The following is a 21,008-nucleotide window of genomic DNA, read 5'->3' on the forward strand; positions in this document are numbered from 1 at the left end:
ACTTCAACTCTTCATACTGTACTACACTAATACAATTTTGGGTTTTCACCAATATACTTTAGGTACAAATCAAGTCCTGGTTCAGACAATAAATGTTTCCTACAGTTACCCTGACACAGCAGGCTTCCTTGCACTGATTATAGCACACAAAGTAAGTAGCTAATTGCTGCATTACTTTTGCCGTACTCCAGTATTCTAACCAAACAACACAAAATAGAGTGCTTTTACAAGGCACATAATATGTGTAAGCTTGAAAAAAGTTGCCAACACATACTAGGCTACTATGTGACACATAACGGCACGCTATTAGCGAATTTCCCTATAGGGAAGTAGCTATTACCGTAGGTGGCACGGTAAGACCTAGACCTGGGACCGATTTATTTTTTCATTTTGATGTCCCCAGAGGCCAAAAACACCATTCGTTCAAATTTTTATATATGTATATATATATATATATATATATATATATAGATTTATATATATATACGTCCGTGAACGCGATAACTTGAGTAATTTTGGTCCGATTTTGATGAAATTTGGTTTAAAGGTGTAAAGCGAGATAAACTTGAATGAGTTCGCGAACCAGCATGATCGGACCATGGGAACGGGGCTTTAGGGGGGGTTTTATGGGGTAAAAATTGGTTTTTCTCACTTTTGACCCTCAAAACACAAAATTTCCCAATTTCTTTTTAGACCTTTTTAAAGACCTTAAAAAAACAAATAATTTAGTATATAAAAGTATTTTTGTTCGATTATTAGTAACGGAGAAAATTTAAAAAATTGTAAATTTAAAATTCCCATGTTATTCTTATGGAGAATATTGTCAAATGTTGTAATTTGCTTGTTTATGGATATATTTTGATCAAACTTGGCAAATTTATTTATTTTGTACTAAGCTATCAATATTTTACTCAAAAACACACTTTATTAGGTTTCTTGTAGCAGCAAACCTAGGTACTCGTCAAACCTAATGTTATTAAAATATATTTAATTGAAAATCAATTCAGACAAATGGAAATTCGCTTAGTCGGCAGGTTTGCTGCGGCGGGGGTATTTTTATATAGTGTCGGTAATTCGCGAAGCCGGGGTGCATGTCAAGTTCGTCGCCTGCCACGAATGAAAGAAAATCTCCCCCCACCTTCCTTTCCAACACTCGTCCTACCTTTTTCACTCACCATAGAGCCACAAGCACCAAGAAATCAGGATCTCCGATTGGTCGATAATATGGATAAGTTTAATGTTGAAGATTAGATTATATAGCAATAGGTTTATTATAATGTCCGGCTAAGTAGCTACCAAGGGGGGAACCCACAAGGGTCGCCACGACATTTGAGATGTATTTATTAGGTTCGGTGGTTTGGCACCAAACTGTTCCCACTATGAAATATTCCTTGTCTCGAGAATGATTTCCACAGTTTCCAGTTAAATTATACATTTTTTTTATTATACATTTCCAATTCAGTAAATTCAATTATAAGCAATATACCTTCACTTAGTCATTTTAGCATCCAATTTACCATTTTCAGTTATCTATTTTTTTAAAGGATATTTTTAAGAAGTTATTTCAAGTAAATCAAAGCTGGCTAGTCGAACTTTCTGGTCTGGATTAAAGATCTCCATCCCTTTGGTCCCCAGCAACTCTTCCATTCACAGCATTTGAGTATTGATACTACGACTTAACCTGTTGTTTCGTGTTAACATTCTATTTTCGTTCAACACTTGGATTTAAGCTAACCCAAAACGTGTTTTTTGTGTTTGAAAGACTAATTATTTATATGCTTTATATTAACTGTAGGAAAAATATAATGTGTAACGCGAGTGCAAAGTGCTTCTTTGCGCACTATTTACACAAATTACTATTTGTTCTCTTGAGCAATGTGATTGTAAAGTTGTAAAGGGAATTGTTTTGTTGAGAGACGAGGAAGCTAAATTTTTAAGCTATGAGAAGATTTATGGTTTAAATTTGTAAGTTATGCTGTTCATCTTAAATTGGACACCTCATGAAGAACTTACTTTTACAAAAGTTCAAGTCCATTTCTGTATGAGTCAAATTTGTAGGGATTAGTTCCTTATTTTTAAAATGTTTAACTTTTTGTCTATTTCAATCTGCTTGTTTAGCTATACACAGAAATTAAATAAAAAAGCTAACTAATCCACTGTCTTTAGCACAAGGCCTTACTGCTGGCATGCCAATAGAAATGTGCTTCATCAAACTTGAAATATATATTTGAAAGCAATTTTTTCTCTGTTCAGAGGGTAGACCAATCTTGTAGACCAAAAAGTGAAACCAATCTTATAGTTTCTGAGGAAGAGAGTTAGATATAAAACACTGTTTTATCAGGAGTTAAAAATATTTATTTGTTCGTGTTAGTTGAATACATGAAATTGTTACGCATGTGCGTTTATGTGAAGTAGCAAGCCTTATTAAACCCACTCAATGAGTTTTTTAAACTACACATATACTATGTTCCATAATTTTTAAGCTAAAAAAATTATAAAAATACAAAATTTTTGTCTACCTATTTTATAAAAATTATGATCAGTAAATACATTTGCTGGCAATAGAATATTCTGCATTAATATCACAACATAATTTCTAATGTGTAAATATGTTAAGGCGATATAGTTTCATAAAAATATAAAATATAATAACACTTATAAATTGACATACACTTTGCATATTATTTATTAACAACAATTATAAGGTAGAATACTATAAAAACAATGGACGGAGTACAAAATACATGATTGAGAATTCAAATTAATCAGAGAGGTGTAAAAATACAAGACATATCAATTGTAAAATGGAATAAAAAATACAATAAACCTAATAATATTGGAATGTCTTCCCTAAAAAGTAATAAAAGGTGTATGTGAAATAAATATCTTAAGAAAACTTTTTCTCAACTTAGTTCATTACTTTTGAGAATTCTTACACAGTTAAAGGCGGGTGGGGTGGAGAGAACATAAGTACAAAATTGATCATTCTATTCAAAACACTCTTTTAAGTGTCAAGATATTTTTGTTCAAAGACGTATTGGACGGATTGCTAAGGCACTAAACAGTGCAACCAGTTCTTTTATCACACAACTCGCAAATACTTTTAAACCTGAGAATATTGCACTACAATCTATAACAATTGAACATTTACACATATTTTTGTGTGATGTTGGCTTACTGGTACTATAAATAAAAACAATCCAGTAAATTTTGCTTCAAATTATTAAAATGTCGTTATATGAATTATGCAATTCTTTAGTCATGGTAAACAACAGATCTATAAAACCTCAGTCAAACTTAATCTAAATATCCAGAAACCTGCTTACTTCTAAATATAATACAAACTTGGCATTCAAGCATAAGAGACTCTTTGCTCGTAAGTCTTGTCCTGCCAGTCAGCTTCGTCCGGCCGTGCCGTGTGTCGCATCTTGAGGAAGCGAGGTCCGTAGCGCAGCAACGCCATGATCACGCCTAGCACAAACATGGCTAGGAACATGAGTGGCGGCCAGTAGAAGTGAAACATGTTTACAAGTCGCTCTCTCGTTTCTGCAGCTCAACAAACTCCTCGGGAACTTCGGTGTCGTAGACGGGACGAGGTCCGGCGTAATCTGCCTCCAACTCTGCCAGGTCCAGCGGCGGCTGTTTGCTGGGTAACTTTACCCAGATTGGTAGAATCCACCGGTTACCTACAAAATTTACAGTACTACAGTATTTATTTATACGATGTATTTACTTCACATGGATTCAAATGATACTTTAAAAATCGAGACTTTTTTTAAAGAAACGATGGTGTTAATAAGATTTCCTGGCCTTTAAGCTACAGATTTTAGAAAGTTATTTAGTTTTATTAATTTAATTAATTATAAAGTTAGAATCATTTGGATGCAAGAAACACACGCTACAATGTAGGCCTAGTAACATACAGTATTGTAATTTCAATCAAATTAATTATGTTACTCAAGCACTACCCAACGTTCTTCTTTTTAACTGATTGTGAAGATGTGTGACATTCTATAATTTTCACTTCAGTCTAAGAACTGTGGGCTGTAACCCATGTTAATTGGAGTTTGACTTTGGATACTGCAAATAGTCATCTCATGTGAACCAAATATACCGTTGACATTGGATACTTCAAGTAGACATTTAATTTATGAGAACTGGATGATCCATTGAGTTTGGATACTGTAAGGAGACATCCCATTTACGTTAACCAGATGTAGCATTGACTTTGGGAAAGTATTGGATTAATAAGCTAGCTCTGCTCAATATTACAAGCAGACAACTGCATTATTGTACACCTAGTTGATAAATAGGCTAACTTACATGTTTACCTAAAACCAAGGAAACTGGGAAGTATTAAATCTAAATCTTCCTGGTCATATTACATAATAGGCTACCTATGTTTAGGAAGATTTTATTGCAAATTCAAAAACATAAAAATTTAAAAAGGTTTTTAAGGAAGCTATTGGATGAAAAATGTCTTCTGTTGATAAAAAAGAGAATAGGCTACTCCTAGATATTTTCTTTTTTCCATTTTTAATTGAGAAATTATTGATGACAATTTCTTGAGGAAACATAGGTGTAAAGTCAGTTCAAAATGACTAAATTCTAGAGACAGGCAGTAATATTTTTTCTAGTAGGGCCTATGAAGAAAGTGTGCATTTTCTATGGACGGGATCTTGTAGGAAATTTTCAGCCAGAACAAGTTTTTTTGCATTTCAAGTTTGCTTTTTCCCAGATATGCAGGGAAACTATTATTATACATATAACCGTCGTAGACCAAATAGATTCGACAGTTTTAAGGTACCTAAACCAAATGTCTTACAAATAGATGTCACAAGATCTCTGTTTGGTAGTCTATAGATATTTGATATTAGATTATTAAATTTAAACAATTGTTAAGCTTTATAGAACTTTGAGGTATAGCCCTGAGTTAATATTGAAAGCCACTTTTCACTCTGGTTAAAAGAAGTTTAGTATTAGCCTAATCCTAAAGATGACCCAAAATAGTGTTGAAATGGTTGAACAGTAATTAAAGTGAAGTAGGCCTACTAAAGATGATTTCAATAAATAGTTGGGGTAGCCTAATGTACACTAACCTGTATTGCTATCCTTCCAGTAGTGCCTTTCAGAGGAACACCAGCAAAAGAAGACGTTGATGGCACACAAAACTATCAGAAATATGGTGCAGACTGATGCTGTGAAGTAAAAGTATGAGTAGTCACTGTAAATGTGTGGTTCAAAAAGAGGATTCTTCTTGTACTCTTCAGGATCGTCCAAGATACCAGACATCCTTCAGCATACCTGCAAAGTTTGAAGATATTAAACATAGTTTACTAGTTCGATCCAAAGCAAACATCAGAATTTTGTTGATAGAATGAAAATTAAGCCAGCTGTTTTTGATCATTAGGCTATTACTAAATAATGTGTAAGATTAAATTATCTTATCTAAGTTAGTAACAAGGCTGTAGCATTCATTAAGCACTCATCTTGCCCTTATACCCAGTCTGAGTATCAGATTTATACTAGGCTACCGCAAGCCTACAACTACAGTAGAACCTCTTTAATCCGAACCCCTGTAATCCGAACGTCCACTAATCCGAACACCTCATTGCTGTACTTTATATACAGTACAGTAGTTCTATATTGCATACTGTATTTAATGTACAGTACTGTTTATTCACTTTGTTTACTACTACATTAAATAAACACTGTATTTTACTTTATAAAGCATTTTTTAACTATCCGTAACAATTATGATCCATTTTAGCCTTGTTTTAGCTATTGTTATGTAAAGACAACAATATGTTCTGTAATCCGAACTATTCAATAGTCCGAACTACCCCCGGTCCCAATTAGTTCGGATTAAAGAGGTTCTACTGTAGTAGTATAGGCTAGTGAATAAAATCATCATGAATATTTTCCGAGTTTATAGAGACATTATCATTGTTACCAAATCACAAACATTGACAGTGATTGCAGGAATTCATGACTTTTTAAGTGCACAATTTTCAGTAGGTATACACTTTCTGTGATTACAAAAATGTTACGAGGATAAAAGCTTGGCTTGATTTTCTGACTTTGTGCTTGAACTTTTAGACTAAGCTGGGGTCGGAATCGAGATACTGGTACTCACATACTTCTTTCATAATCTTTCACAAACACTACAGTAATTTTCAGAATTAATACAACTTTACTGTAAAGCGATACATTTGAATTGGCCCAAACAGACACAAAGCGACATGAAAATTGCTATAGGCTTGAACTTGAGCATCAGTTTACTGACAAATATTTTTGTTAAGTAGGCCTACGTATATTTTACTATTTTTCAGGGTTGCCACCAGCCATGAAAATCTTGAAAAGCTTGAATTCTTCTGACCATGAAAAAAGGCATGGATTAGCCTATGAATAAATTTTCTATTGGACAGTGAATTTTTGAAAATCATGAATAATGATTCAACAAATCCTACCATAAAATTTTCAATATTAAAAATATTTCACATTCAAAAACAGTATGATTGTAAGAACATAACGAACGCGAAGAGAACGTTCAGAAACAATTGCTTAGTTCATTTGAGGTCAGATGCTGATGTCAGCCCTCAAGCAAAAAAGACCAAGGTTATTCTTTTATATGTAGTTCTCACCTATCAAATATATAATTAATTAGGGCTATCCAGAAAGTAGTTTACGTTTTTGTCTGTATCCCCTAGGGGCGGGGCTAGCGCAACCATCTTGGTGTTAGTTCGTTATGCATCTCAGTTGGCATCTAGCCGTGCTAGTAAGAGGTTTCTGCTGTACTCTGTTGAGTTACTGTGACAGTTAAAAATGTCTGTGTTAATTGAAAATGCCGCGAACTGTGAAGTGCGTGCAAAAAAAAATTAACGGACTCTTTGGTTACAGTTTGGTAACCAAGCTTTTTGGTTAAGTCTCGAGCAACAAACTTCGTGAAATTTGTGGAAAACCCATCTTAGAGAGTTCTCTGTTATTGTGAACTTTTGAGTTTTACAGACATCGTCATCGACTTTTTCGACAGTCACAATGCTGGGTCTTCCACTTCGCCCTTTGTTGTGAACGTTAGTTCGGCCATTTTTAAATTTGATGACCCACTGACGAACTCCACCTTCAGTAATAATGTTTCCCCCAAAAACTTTAGAAAGTTGCCGATAGATTTCTATCTGTTTACAGTTTTTTGCAGTCAAAAACCTTTTAACTTCACAGTTTGCGGCATTTTCAATTAACACAGACATTTTAAACTGCTACAGTAACTCAACGGAGTACTGCAGAAACCTCTTACTAGCACGGCTAGATGCCGACTGAGCAGAAGAATAAACTAACACAAAGATGGTCGCGCTAGCCCCGCCCCTAGTGGATACAGACAGAAACGTAATCTACTTTCTGGATAGCCCTTGTATTACTAGCCTACAGTATCTAATTAATCAGTATTATGATCACTTTGTGTAACATCATTCTCTTCGCATAATATCAGAAAGTCACCATCTTGACTGTCCTTAAAATGTACTCTGGTAGACTTTCATATCTGTTGTCAAAAACAATTGAATGCAAAAATATTGATCTAAACATTAAATAAATTTGATTCATCAGATAACTAACCAAACTATATATCAAATGAAATAATCGAGAAAAAATATCAATCTATATTTTTATTCATTGGTTGTTTTTGACATCGTCAGATATGAGAGTCTACTCAAGTACGGTAGGTAGGCCTACTCTTCTTGCCCGTCAATTTTCATCAAGATTAAGTTAACATTCAATTGTCTATCTTCCAACATTAAAGGCCTGAATTCTCCTTTCTTCATTAACTTAGCAAAAAATGTAAAAATACAATAGGTAGGCTAAGTATAAAAGTTTTAGGCGCATCAGTGTTAACTTAACAGCCGATTTAAAACAAAAACACACATTTGGGCATTAAGTGGAAATGACTTGACTTTGTGCTGTTTTTGTTACTGTGACGGGTAGTTTGAAACTAACTCCTCATCACAACTGCCATATCATAAACTTAGCTCAACCCTTCCCTGAGGATTATCTACGAGGGGCTGCCCGGTTCGTTTCACCCTTCCAGTAATAACCGAAATAGTAGGCCTACGTTTCAGTCTTTTCCACCAACTTGCGCCCTCTGGAGGGTTAACATACTTACTTGATACTTGATACTTGATGTCTTCGTCTTTGACCCAGCTTGTGGGATTGACTGCGTCATATGCCTTTCGGCTATTTCTTTCCCGTGAATAGTGGGATTCCTTCTACATCATTCAGGGTGTATACTGGCCATTCTAGTAGTTCATGTTTGATGTGGTTCTTGAATTTTGAGGTTGTGAGGCTTTTCACGTCAGCTGGGAGGCTGTTGAATAGTTTTATGGCTGCAATTGGAAAGGATTTTTGAGTTTTGCTCAGCCTGCATCTTTGGACTTCCAGATTTTGAGCTTTACGAGTTCGATGTTGATGTATGGTTGTTCTGTCATTAAAAAGATTGATATTCTGCTTGATGTAGTTTAGAGAGTTGAAAATATACTGGTTGTATACTGTGAAGATTCTAAATTTTTTAAAAAGAGGTTTACAGTGTTCAAGGTCATGAGTTGATGCCATAACTCTTAACGCCTTCTTCTGCAGAGCAAGAGCATCACTGCAGGCCGCCGAGTGTCCCCACAACAGAAGACCATAGTTCAAATGACTGTGGAACAGGGCATGATAGATTCCTAGAAGGTGATCCACAGTTAACGCCTTTGTCAATTTCCTTAGAAGACAAATTACTCTTGATAATTTTGAACAAACCTTGGCCACATGAAAGTTCCAATCAAGCCTGTTATCCAGCCAGAAGCCTAGAATTTTGACTGGTTCATTGTTCCCTGCTGGGATTTCTTTTTTTAGAGACAATAATATTCTTTGAGTCTTATCTTCATTAAGTTTTAACTTATTGCTCTGGAACCAGTTTTTTGCAGAGGTGAAGGTTTCATTGGCCTCTGACAGAACGTCATCAGCACTAAATCCTCTGTTTACCAAGGTTGAGTCATCTGCAAAAAGAAGGGTCCTTCCATCCAGGTCCAGGTCGTTTATGTGTATAATGAAGAGCAGAGGGCCAAGAATACTTCCCTGCGGGACACCATGCTCCACAGACCTACATTCGGAGACAGCTCCCTCCAAGGACACTATCTGCTTACGGTTGTCTAAGTAGTCAGTAAGCATGTGGAGTGCAACGTTACAAACTCCATAGGCTGACAGCTTCCTGAGCAAAATCTTGTGGTTGACACAGTCGAATGCCTTACTGAGGTCACACATAGTTAAGGCAAGAATACCTCCCTCCTCAAAGGTGTTGTTTGCATGCTCCATGAGGGATATCAGAGCAGTGACTGTAGACCTGTCCCTCCGGAATCCATGTTGAGAAGTAGAAAGGAGGTTATTTTCCTCAAAGTAATCAAGCAACTGAGATTTGATGATGGACTCTAGTATCTTGGAGAGTACTGGCAGAATAGAAATAGGCCGGTAGTTTGAAATTACACTAAAATCACCTTTTTTATGAATTGGGACTGTCCTAGCAATCTTCAGACACTCAGGGAAGACCCCCTTGACCAAGCATAGGTTTATCAGTTCTGTGAGTGGATCTATTATTTGATGTATAATTGATTTTAAAATATGGCACGAAATACCGTAGTAGTCGGGACTGGAAGAGTTCTTGAAATTAATAAACAATTAATAAACAAATCAACAAGTTACATGCAACCAAATTAAGTAGAAAATGTTTTTTTAGCCTACATTCAAAAAACAACCCAAATTAAAATAAGGTTAGTTGTAGGGCCTACGGAAGTATTTATTTGCCTATCTGTATTCAATTTATATGTGGAAACGGGTAACTTAAAACTGCTCCTCTAGACTAGGCTAGGGCCTAGGCCTATGCCCCAAATTGTGGTTAGACTAGCCTAAATTAGCTAGTTTTGGTGCTGAAATTCAAAGAGCCTAACAGCTAGGCCTATTAAGTGAAACATTATTAGAACTAAATTCAGTCGCTTAAAAAAATGATAACAGGCTAAGCTAAATAGTCTAAATGATAAATTTAGATTTTGCAAAGCCACGCCCACCCTCAAGCCTTTGTTTTTATAAACTTACACCACACTAAAATGGACTTAAAATTGATAGTAAAACTCTAACTGAATTGATTACTCACCCTAATAGAATAGAAAGTTTGTAGAGTAGACTACCTTTACGGATACCAATAAGAAAATTTAGAAAACTATAAATTCCGAATGGGGGGAAAATAAGCTGCAGTTGTTTTTTTGTTTACGTTGGTTAATTCTACAAACAAACGAAACAACCGACTAATTTGACACGACACGCCTCAATCAGTGTTGCCACACCACTGATACAAGGTTAGGTTTAAAGTAATTTTTTAACATATATGAAGTATCCTTATATATAATACGTGAAGGCGATTTCTACGAAACACTACTCCTCCGTTAATAATGGACGGATTTTTACAAACAACGTGTCCAGATAAAGTATTTTTTGTGTAGACGCCCCCTTTCACCGATTCCTGTAATAAAAATCCTCGGGCTTTGCCCCACAGGCCTTCAAAGTTGGATTTTCTCCCATAAGATTAACATGGGGAAATCGAAATATTTAATTGGAAACTTTGTCCCCACTAATTTGAGAGAACTGCTGAGCGTAGAAACCTGGTAGAGGTGTCAAAAGAAAGGTCTTGATCTGTAGATGAGTTATCAAAAGAAAAACTAAGCAAAATCCCTTAGGGCTCTGCCCCAGAAGCCTTTAAAGATCCCTCCACAGAGTTGTTTACAGTTTGGCCATGTGAATAATACTTTTTAATAAAACAGCTGTTCATTTTTAAATTGTATTTCAAACAACCATCGATCTCTGATGCAAACAACACACATTTATTGGGAGTTACTGAATTGTACCAAATAAGTATTTGCAATGTTATTTTCTGATTTTAAAATTGATTTTCCTTTTTATCATGTCATGTTTTGCAATATATCGTTCCATTACGAAATCAGTGGAAAATCCTTTTATCACAGCAATTCTTAAATTATTTCTTATTGAACTATCTTATATCTATTTTACGGGTTGGTGTTTGCCTTTTCACCACTTTTGCGTACATTTTATCATATTATTCTACACATATCAAATAATTATTTAGAAATATCTGATCTTATCGTGTCTAATAAAATTCAAACATAGAAACCTTGCCTAAAATGGTACCCATCTTGAAAAATTATTTGCACCTGCCTATACTGTATTACAAACTTTGGCGCACTGGGTTCGTAACATTATTGAAAATAACACTACATTTTTGCTGTAAAATATAGTACAAAGAGAAAATACGATTTAAGCAAGACTGTCATGACAGAAAGGTCATGTTCCTTTTAAACTAGATCACATCCTTTACGTTGATTACCAATATGTAAACGTCAATATATACGTAACAGCCAATGTACAGTATTTTTGCTTTTTTGAAATGTCCCATTGCTATGTTATTTGCATTATTTGTTGCCAATGAAGCCGCCAAGACCATATAAAATGAGGAGGCCCCTAACAGTTCAAGAATAAAAGCCAACTTCACTTAAGTATTCCACTACACCTAACATTCCGTAGAGAGATTTTTTTACAACTTTATGTTATTGATAAGGCTGAGACAACTAACTGACATCCCCCATGTCAAGAAATTCCAGCTTTAACAGTAACCCCACAATCAATTCCTCAAAACTATGCTAGAGGGTTCATTCATTGGCACAGAAGTACGATATGAACTGACGCGACGTGACGAAGGAAAAATCAAACTTACACTGTAAAGGATATACCTCCCTTTGAAGTTAGAATATGTCTTCCCGAAAAATATTTTCTTTTCAAATAAAATCATATTACACTGATGAAATCACAGAAGTGTTTAAACACAAAAGACCCACCAATACGATTTTAATACTATTTAAAGGTTCTTCCAAAGGAAGAGATATCATATAACATACTAATAATAACTCCAAAGACGTACGGTATGGGAAATATTTTAATCATTGAATGATCAACCCAATTTGGCAACGAACGCAATTAAAATCATTATTGTTTTACACTTATTACCCTTTAAACAATGCTAAATGCTCAAAATATGTATATATTTCACCCAATTTATCGCAGTTAAATGAATTAACGTAAGCCTTGAAAGTAACCGTCGATTTCGACTGGTTTCACCTAGTCTTATTCAAAATTTTTTATATTTTATGCGAAATCGAGCATCAACCTTGATACAAAAAGACTGCTTGGGTAGCCAATATTAATAACGTATAGGGCACCAATTGAGAATGAGATAGGGACGCCAACAAGATAAGTATTTCTTTTGTATTTAGATGCCTTGTGTAGCGTTGTAATTGGCCATTTGATCAAATCAGCTGTTTCATTAGTCAGGACTATTATTATCTATCTATCTATCTATCTATATATTAATAGGCAAGCATGTTTCTTTAAAACCTTTTTTCTCAGCTCGTGTGAATCGTAGGGAAAATCTACGCATACCGTTGGAAAGCTATTTTCCTGTAGGTGTGCAGAATCCCTTTATAAATTTAAATAGGCTCAAAGATAAGCACAAAAAATGAGTTTAAAAATTTGAAAAAATTAACATGGATCTTATGCGTTGCTATGCTGGTTACGAAATAACAACGAGATATAAACAGAAAATCAAAACAAATGGAGGAAACTCCAATCACATGTTTTATTTACAGTGTGGGGTGAAAATAGATAAGTGAGTACATTACATATTTTTGGTCGAGTTTCGACCACTGGACGACCTCTCGTACTTATTTAATACGCAAGCAGGTTTTTTGTGACAATTACTCCTCCGAAACTACTGAACCGATTGACATGTTTTTGGTGTCATTGGAAAGAGCGTAACGTGAAGTTGTGCAGGAAACTTTCTTTTTAGGGAAATAATTAGAGAGTGAGGCCCTGGGGCCCTTTAAAGTTTCGTATTTCTCCATAAGGTTAACATGGGAAACAAACATTGTTATGAAACTCCAGATGTTGTCAGAAATTAAAATTGAAAGAAGAACATATGTTAATTAATTGTAAACATTCAATGTGTAAATAATCCATGTTGAATTAAAAATGTGTATAGTTTTGGATGTTGGTTTGTGTTTAGTGATATAAGTAATTAATTATTAAATTTGGTATAAGTCAGGAAATGTTTGTAGAAAAACACTAAAAAACAATATCAGCGTATGATACATGATAAAATATTCACAGGAAAATATGTTGATTACAGTATGTTGAACTGTTATATACATCGTGAGTATTTCCATAAGTTACACACCGGTAATCTTTGAGTTGACTCTTTCCTCATTGTAAATATGACTGTTATTAGTTTTAAAATAACTTCTGTAGTACTTGGCAATTGCTCGAATTCGAGCACCAGGGACACTAGTTTATTAAAAAGCTCGATGTAGGTAACATTAACCGACTCAGCTGTTCCAGATCATTGGGTTTTAAATAAATGAGCATGACCAATGAAACAGCTGATCAGTCAGTATAACCAACAAAGCTACACCGCTGACAGATCGAGATCATCTCACACCGACACCATTCTAAACTTATCTTTGCTCATAGAATTCGCACCTAGGTGGCGGCCCCATCTCACTGATTGATAATAATAATACAATGAACAAGGACAGCAATTCGTCCAGTTGAGTTATGAGTTCCGAAGTCGGCAATAACCATACAAAAACACTTTGATTTTTGATATACGAAATCATTTGCTTTTTTTAAGCTCTTTAAAAAGGTCTAGAGAGAAATTGGAAAATTTTGTGTTTTGAGGGTCGAAAATGAGAAAACACATTTTTTATCCCGTAAAATCCCCCGTGGTAAACCCCCTTTCCCATGGCCCGATCATGCTTGTTCGCGAACTCATTCAAGTTTACCCCGCTTTACACCTTTAAAACAAATTTGATCAAAATCGGACAAAAATTACTCAGGTTATCGCGTTCACGGACGTATATATAAATTTGAACGAATGGTGTTTTTGACATCTGAGGACATCAAAATGAAAAAGTAAATCGATCCCGGGCCTAGGTCTTACCGTGCCACCTCAGTAGCTACTTCCCTATAGCACAGATAATAGAACCCTAGTAGGGTTCTATTATCTGTGCCTATAGAGATATTCGCTAAAAAGGTAAATCACTCGTTTTAAAATTTCCTATTAAATAAGAGAGAAATATTCAGTCGACATTTTTTACTGAAGCGTTACCGAATACACACCATCATCGAATATACACAGAGTGTATAGTTAATGATACCACGCAAAAGAAAACAAGCTTCAGATTCCACGATTGACACAGTTAATTTAACTACCTTAATTTATCAACTTGTTGTATTACAACCCAAAGCCAATCCTGCACTGATCCGCCGTCGCTTGAGGCAGGTTGGAATGTTTATACTGAAGACACTCGTCGGACGGAAGGAGGAAGCGACAGGAAGAACTCGGGAGGCGGTGTTGTAACTTCGATGACGCAGTGAAAGTGAAAATGAAAGTGAAGAAAGCGCGAGATGCTGTGTTGACTCCATGAGGCGCTGGGCACGGCTCGTAGGGAGCGAAACGTAGTAGCCTTCTAGCCTACTGTGCTGTATACGGCAAATTAATACATCATTGCTTTTTCGATAGTTAATAAACACTTAACAGACGAGTGTTAAATAATTTGTATGGAAATATATACGAATAAATAATCTGTGTTCTACGGTCGGGAATTATTTGTAAGTCGGGCCTATACGTAACGTTTCGGCTATGTAAATAAATGTTACATGAGATAAACATAGGTGCGCAGAAAAAAGTGATATGGCGATTTTCTTTCGAGTCGACGAATCTCTCCTCGTTCATATGCAGAGACAACAATCATCGCACTAATGTTGTAATTTCTTCATAATTCATTTTTAACAAGAGTTTAAGATCGCACCACCTAACACCCTACAACACTCATCTTGATTCATATTTGGCTTAAAATACCTACCTTCGTATGGTAATCATTGAGGATAAAAGTATTACAGTAAAGTAGGTACATATCTAGTTGCTGAGCTGGGTTGCTTCTCAGTACGGCACCTAGTTAATCAGCTTTCCATCAACATTGATTTGACAAACTGGCTAGATTTGATTTAATTTAAACTCCACAAGACCACTGCTAAACAATCGCCACTCATGTTGGCAGACCATAGGACCTTTCCAAATCCTTTACCATTAGAAAAAGAGCAAAAAAGAATAGCCCCTTACAGTTGTTTCTAGCACGTCAACCTGTTTAATAAACATAGGAGTAAATGTGTGGATGGCTTTGTATAACAGCTAATTTCTATACTGCATACAATAATTCCAATTTCAATTGAGGTAGTCTTCCTATACAGCCTATAATACTATACAGCCTGATTCAGCTAATATTAATCAACTATCGTCTTTTATCTCAAGTTGTAAATCAAACGTCAATACAATGTCATCCTGGTTACAACCAACAGGGTGTATGTTCGACTCCCCTTGCGCCGTTGAGGTCGACGACTTCGAAGGAAGGGAAAAGCTGTCGTATGAAGCGTTGCGTAAGGCTGATCTGGGATCACTTTCCCTTGTCTCGCGTGCCGAGCAGTGGTCAAGTTGAGTAACAACCAGTTGTGGAGCTACTAACACAACAAATTAGGATCTTGTATGTCTTTCTTTACTTTTAATACAAAATATAGTCGACACAGCCAATGGTTTGGCTAAGGAACTGGGATGGGAGAGGGGTGATCTTGGATCTTCGGAAGCCAAGGGGACCGAATACATTGTTGTAGGTCGTAGTGAATTTTCCCCTGCAGCGATACAAAATCGAAATCAGAATCAGACTTCCTACATTCTAATATTTTAGCTAGACTACTAAACATTTGAGTGGTTTACAATATAAACCTATTACAATATACCCCAGCTTACGGATATTTATGGTCCAACCGTGAGTATACGCAAAGTTAAGCCACGTAACTTTTAACTAGTATAATCAAAAGCACATTATGATCTATTATGTTATATCAATATTGCCAAGTTTTTACTTTCATCGTAGGCCTGTCTGTAAATTATATTCTTTCATTATTCACTCTTTATATTGAGCCCTAACTACTACACCCGCAAGAATGTGAGAGTAACGTTTTATGAGAGAATGTTGGCTCCTGGTCATGGATAAGTGCCACTGAGAGAGTTTACGATCCAAACTCTCTTGGTCTTATTGGGAGTTTTATTGCCAAGTCCAAAATATAAAATGGCTAGGCCTACCTGATTATAAGTAGGCCTAGCTGTTATTAAACTTAGTTTTCAGACAGAATAGAAAAAATAGGAATAATAACAGTCTCCTCTGAGCATGGGAAAGTGTTATATATTAATATCTCAATATTCATTTCTCAAAAACTTAATGACTACTACAGTAAACAGACGTAGGCCTATTGTAAATACATGGTTACAAAACATGCAAAACTACAACTCGGTATGTGTCTTGTGTAGCTCCATCTTGGACTCAGGAGGGTGTATGAACACACCCTCTGACACCCTCCATCTGGTCGGGGAGTTAGACCCTCGGACTCCGACGATCTCGTACTGCCCTTCTATCGGACGTCCAAACCTGTTGCCCGACACGGCCAGGTACACCTCGGTCGACACATGCTTTAGCATGACTTCCTCATCTCTTCTCCAGAACGGTCCGTCACACAAGACCTTCCAGAGGTCACCCGCATCTTCTGCTCCAGCAGCAACCTCCTGCTCCCTGGCCAGCGGAGAGGGGAAGTAGTGTGAGCGGAGGTTCATACCCGTCGTTAAATGTGTCAAGCGAATCTCACCCTTACATACAACAGGCTCTCCTCTGAAACAAGGGGGCTTCGCTCCTACTACCCAGTGGGAGTTGATGTCCTCTTGATCTTCTGTGCCGGTGACCGACTGCTGCTCGCTGCCCGTCGCGTACCTCACCTCGTGCGAGTGCAACCTGACCTTGTACTTGGTGTTGAGTAGTTTGAGGACGGACCCGCATGTTACCAGCTCAGCCTTGCCGTGTACGAAGTCTGGTGAAATTGTATAAAGAAACAAACTTACGAAGCAAACATACTGCACTTTCCTGGGAATATCCATTCTGTCAAATACTGTTATGGATTTGGCAACTAACTCGAATATTGATTATCCGTATCGTCTTGGAAGTTATAACTTATCCAGTCAACGTTTTCACTTTTTATTGTTACAAAAACAAATATTCAGAGTTTGACATCAGCAGCTGTTTGAAGATTTCATCAAATAATTCTGTTAGATTTAACCAGCTGTTAAGTGTAATTATTACATCACGTTAACTAGAACACTTTTTACAGTACTGAATCAAAAAAATGATTCAGTAAATCAATGACGTAATTGGAGTGAAAACAAAATGTCGTCAACAAAATGCTGCGATGCAATTTCCAAAACTGTACCTAAAAATACTCTTGTTCATCTAGAAGGTGCAGTGTATTCTGTCCGCGTGCCATTCCCCAGGACAATATACGACTCATATAGGCCTATTTGTAATGAAAACAAGCCAAACTAATACGTAAAATGTAAGAACCTGAATGTATGATTTGCCTACTATTTAGTGTTAAAACAATCACGACAAACACTCTATAAATCTTTTTACTTTGGTTTAAAATAAATTAACTATTACATCATCAAAAATAGATTTAAAACATTTCAATGGAATGAACTCTCAGAACTACAAAAAATGTTAAAAACTGCTTTTATTACAATATAGTTCATCACTCCAAATATCTTCCAACAACTTGATTTCTGTTAACTACAACCGATGAATACACAAACTATAGTTTGTGTATTCATTGCTACAATCTAGTTGTGTACGGGTAGGGGTTTCTATACGAGAAGAACGTCTTGACAACAATCACCATGGTGACTGATACAAGCAGCATGGTCGTGGTCTTGGCCAGCGCCAACCAGAGGACATGGTGGTTGAGGTCATCAGCGCGCATCCTGCTGTGAGCCTCCCGCAGACGATGATGGGTCTGGTGGTTGACGATGCTGTCCAGCGAGTCCTGGATATTCTGGAGGGACGACTCCAGCTGGGTCATGGCGGTGGAGACAGACTCTTGGCTCGGGAGATCGCTCACCTACAAACAGCAAGTCTATTCTTTGGTGTTTTTAAGAGAATAATGGTCTAAACCTCTAGTCATGACTGTATAACGTGAACCTTTTATTTGGTTGAATCAATGCAAATTTCATCTGAGTCCAAAATCGACACTTTTGGGATCAACACAGCAACATTCAGATTATATTAGAAGTCGAGCACAACAAGATTGTACCGTCAAACAAAAATATTCGTGGGGCCTAGTACAACAGAATGTCACACGTTTCGCTTTACAAATTCATGCTTTTTACATTTATATTGCATTCACACTTTCCTAGTGTGGCCCAGATTTTGTTCACGCTTCGGCTTACTGATCAATCGTTTACTATAATAAAGTTCGTTTAGTCAAAGTTACAAGTTAGAAATTTCCATATTCAGAGTTCAGCAACGCTTTAATACCTGTCATATATTAGTGGACATTTCCTCAAAGACGTGTACATTTTTCTAACCTTTCAACTGATATCTTGTTTTTTCCTCAAAACAAAAAACTGAATCTAACCTCAAAATCCATGAAAACCCGCTTGGACGTAAACGTTGAGAACTGGTTGCCGAAGCAGACGACGTAGCTGCCGTTCTGCACGGCGGTGAGGGCGACGGAGTCGTACTCCGACCTGTCCTGCTGGTAGACGGTCCTGCCTGTGGGGTCCTTGACAATGACAGCGACGTCGTTGGACCCTCCAGCCACCACCTGGTACTCCAAGGACACCGTGCAGCCCTTCGTAGCCTCCTCGTAGAAACACTCCTCAGAGTTCTCTGCCAAGTCGAAGGTTAGCTGGGTACCATGGAGATGAAACGGTAGAGCAAGTAGAAGCCAAATCAAAGACCACATTTTTGTACGTTTATAAACAACTTTCGATTATTTTGTAATTTGTAAATTTTTGTTAGTAAACAAACACCATGTGATTATTGTTTTGTGCAGAGGTACCAACTGATATCGATAGTTGAATTGTCACATCAAACTTATTGAAAGTATTTTTGTCGGTTATGCAGATGGTTTTTGAAACATGTTTACTGAAATTATTCATTAAAATCGTATGAATGGAAGCGTTATGAAATACACTTTCTGTGCAATGTACAGAAAATGTGAATCGGATCACATTTTTGAGCTGTGAGCAGAACACGTAATAGAAATACATAAAATTAGATTCCCATGCTATTTAAATGTAAATTATTTTATTCTGTTACACCCTTTAGGCGCATAATTAAGAAAAATGAATAGTTTTCCCTCAAAATTCACGTCAAGACCTTTAAAATAAGACCCCTCCCATCCTTCTACGGCCATCCAGTCACTCACAATTTCTTTACAAAAATTTGACTTACGGAATTATATATATAGATTTTTCAATTTTAATGAAGCGAAATTGCCTTGGTGAAATTTTTGTACGATTGTCTTTGTGAAGGAGATCTATGTTTACTTGTTAAGAAATGGGATTACAATACAGCACTACTACTGGGATACAATATTACTACATAGCTAAAGGCAATTTATATAGTGAATGGCAAGATTGAAAACCAAAACCGGCCCCCAGGACAGCAGTTCCTTGCCATTGGATCATCCAATCAGAGTCCTACCGCTACCACTGAAACATAAAACGTTGTTTATCTATAATGCTACCCCAACTATAACTCGCACTAATATATTTCTTTGGCAATACATATCTAACCGACTCCCCAGTACAGCCATCATCGCATTACATCATCAATGACAACCTGCCTCGTGGACCGATGTACAACTCATTGTCCCATCGCCTTCACTATAATGAGTTACCGATGACTAATGACTTCGTACATTAGCAGGTAAGGGTCAAAAGGTCGAAAATTCTGAAACTTTTTGACGTCAAATCAGTGGAAATAAAGGTCTAAAGGCGTTCATAGAGCGACTTTTGACTGCCATGCGAGTAGTGTTATCAGAGCAAAGAATTGAGAGGGAATTCATAATTCAATATCTTGAATACAAGATATCCATTGACTTTGGATGCTGTAATTTTTATCAAAGATTGTTAATCTTACCATGGGTTGAACAGAAAACTTAAGAACTATACTAAAATTTATAATATCTTTTGTTCTAGTTTTTGCAAATCCTCCAATATATTAAAAACATGGAGGGTTTTTGGTCCTAAGTTTGTGAATGGAGGATTTTTATGATTAAAAAATCAAATGTGATTTTAAAGGAAGGGAATGTCTAACCCATATCATATTTCTAAATTTTGAGATTCAACAACATAAAGTGTATAACGGTGAAGACAGAGGAAATTTAGCGATCATTAATAAAGAGCTCCTGACCAAAGGAATGCCTGAGAAAGATCATAATTGCTGATCCAATTGATAAAGGTGTACAGGTAAGATAAGCTAGTGCTACATAAGGTTACCTCCCGCTATCTCCGCGTCCCGCCACCTCCGAATTTCAGAATGACCCCTATAATCCTCGGTTACTACATGCGTTAAGACTTTCCGTCCTAACCTTACCTAACCTAACCTAACCATAACTTAACCTAACCTAACCTAACCCACGGGTTAAATTTTCATTAAATCTTCCATCCACGGGGCTTTGCAGCCGTGGATGCAATGACAGCTACCAACGCAGGCAATGACGGTAAGGGTCACTCAAGAATTCGGAGGTGGCGGGACAGATTTGGGTTCGGAGGTGGCGGAACGCGGAGATAGCGGGAGCACACGCTACATAAGAGGCAAGGTAGCGCTATAAAAATAAAGTCAATGAAGTCAAACTAATGACCGAATGAGGTTAGAACCTACGAATAGAATACTTATGAACTGTACTATGTTGAATAGATTTTAGTACTACTTTTGACCAATATTTTTTATTTTAAGAAGACTAGCTTTTCAAACGTTAAT

General features: G+C 36.5%; 4 protein-coding genes across 4 annotated transcripts; all 4 read right to left on the bottom strand.

The window, feature by feature from the left end:
• Positions 1-2,332: 2,332 nt before the first annotated feature.
• LOC128994886 (uncharacterized) lies at positions 2,333-3,523 on the bottom strand. Its single transcript, XM_054419712.1, has one exon. The coding sequence runs from the start codon at positions 3,521-3,523 to the stop codon at positions 3,353-3,355; it is 171 nt and encodes a 56-aa protein (XP_054275687.1). The 3' UTR covers positions 2,333-3,352.
• Positions 3,524-3,525: 2 nt separating this feature from the next.
• On the bottom strand, positions 3,526-10,300 carry LOC128994885 (uncharacterized). Its single transcript, XM_054419711.1, has 3 exons — positions 10,175-10,300; positions 5,100-5,304; positions 3,526-3,686 (listed from the first exon to the last, which is right to left on the bottom strand). Exons 2-3 carry the CDS (start codon positions 5,290-5,292, stop codon positions 3,526-3,528), a joined length of 354 nt encoding a protein of 117 aa, XP_054275686.1. The 5' UTR covers positions 5,293-5,304; positions 10,175-10,300.
• A 6,074-nt stretch (positions 10,301-16,374) lies between these two features.
• Positions 16,375-17,232, bottom strand: LOC128995424 (stromal cell-derived factor 2-like). Its single transcript, XM_054420439.1, has one exon. It carries the CDS (start codon positions 17,123-17,125, stop codon positions 16,481-16,483), a length of 645 nt encoding a protein of 214 aa, XP_054276414.1. The 5' UTR covers positions 17,126-17,232; the 3' UTR covers positions 16,375-16,480.
• Positions 17,233-17,636: 404 nt separating this feature from the next.
• LOC128995946 (transmembrane emp24 domain-containing protein 7-like) lies at positions 17,637-19,015 on the bottom strand. The gene is made up of 2 exons (XM_054421015.1): positions 18,655-19,015; positions 17,637-18,138 (listed from the first exon to the last, which is right to left on the bottom strand). The coding sequence occupies exons 1-2, from the start codon at positions 18,982-18,984 to the stop codon at positions 17,854-17,856; spliced, it is 615 nt and encodes a 204-aa protein (XP_054276990.1). The 5' UTR covers positions 18,985-19,015; the 3' UTR covers positions 17,637-17,853.
• Between the last annotated feature and the right edge of the window lie 1,993 nt (positions 19,016-21,008).

The sequence above is a fragment of the Macrosteles quadrilineatus genome, unplaced genomic scaffold (assembly GCF_028750875.1).
Source record: "Macrosteles quadrilineatus isolate MER2022 unplaced genomic scaffold, UCM_ALF_1.0 Scaffold_5__1_contigs__length_97177068, whole genome shotgun sequence".
Taxonomy (NCBI): domain Eukaryota; kingdom Metazoa; phylum Arthropoda; class Insecta; order Hemiptera; family Cicadellidae; genus Macrosteles; species Macrosteles quadrilineatus.

Coding starts and splice junctions, on each gene's coding strand:
- LOC128994885 (XM_054419711.1), bottom strand. CDS start 5,292: ATGTCTGGTATCTTGGACGATCCTGAAGAGTACAAGAAGAATCCTCTT. Junction 3,687..5,099: donor CTGGAAGGATAGCAATACAG/GTTAGTGTACAT, acceptor TAAATTTTGTAG/GTAACCGGTGGATTCTACCA.
- LOC128995424 (XM_054420439.1), bottom strand. CDS start 17,125: ATGGATATTCCCAGGAAAGTGCAGTATGTTTGCTTCGTAAGTTTGTTT.
- LOC128995946 (XM_054421015.1), bottom strand. CDS start 18,984: ATGTGGTCTTTGATTTGGCTTCTACTTGCTCTACCGTTTCATCTCCAT. Junction 18,139..18,654: donor GGGTTTTCATGGATTTTGAG/GTTAGATTCAGT, acceptor TGCTGTTTGTAG/GTGAGCGATCTCCCGAGCCA.
- LOC128994886 (XM_054419712.1), bottom strand. CDS start 3,523: ATGTTTCACTTCTACTGGCCGCCACTCATGTTCCTAGCCATGTTTGTG.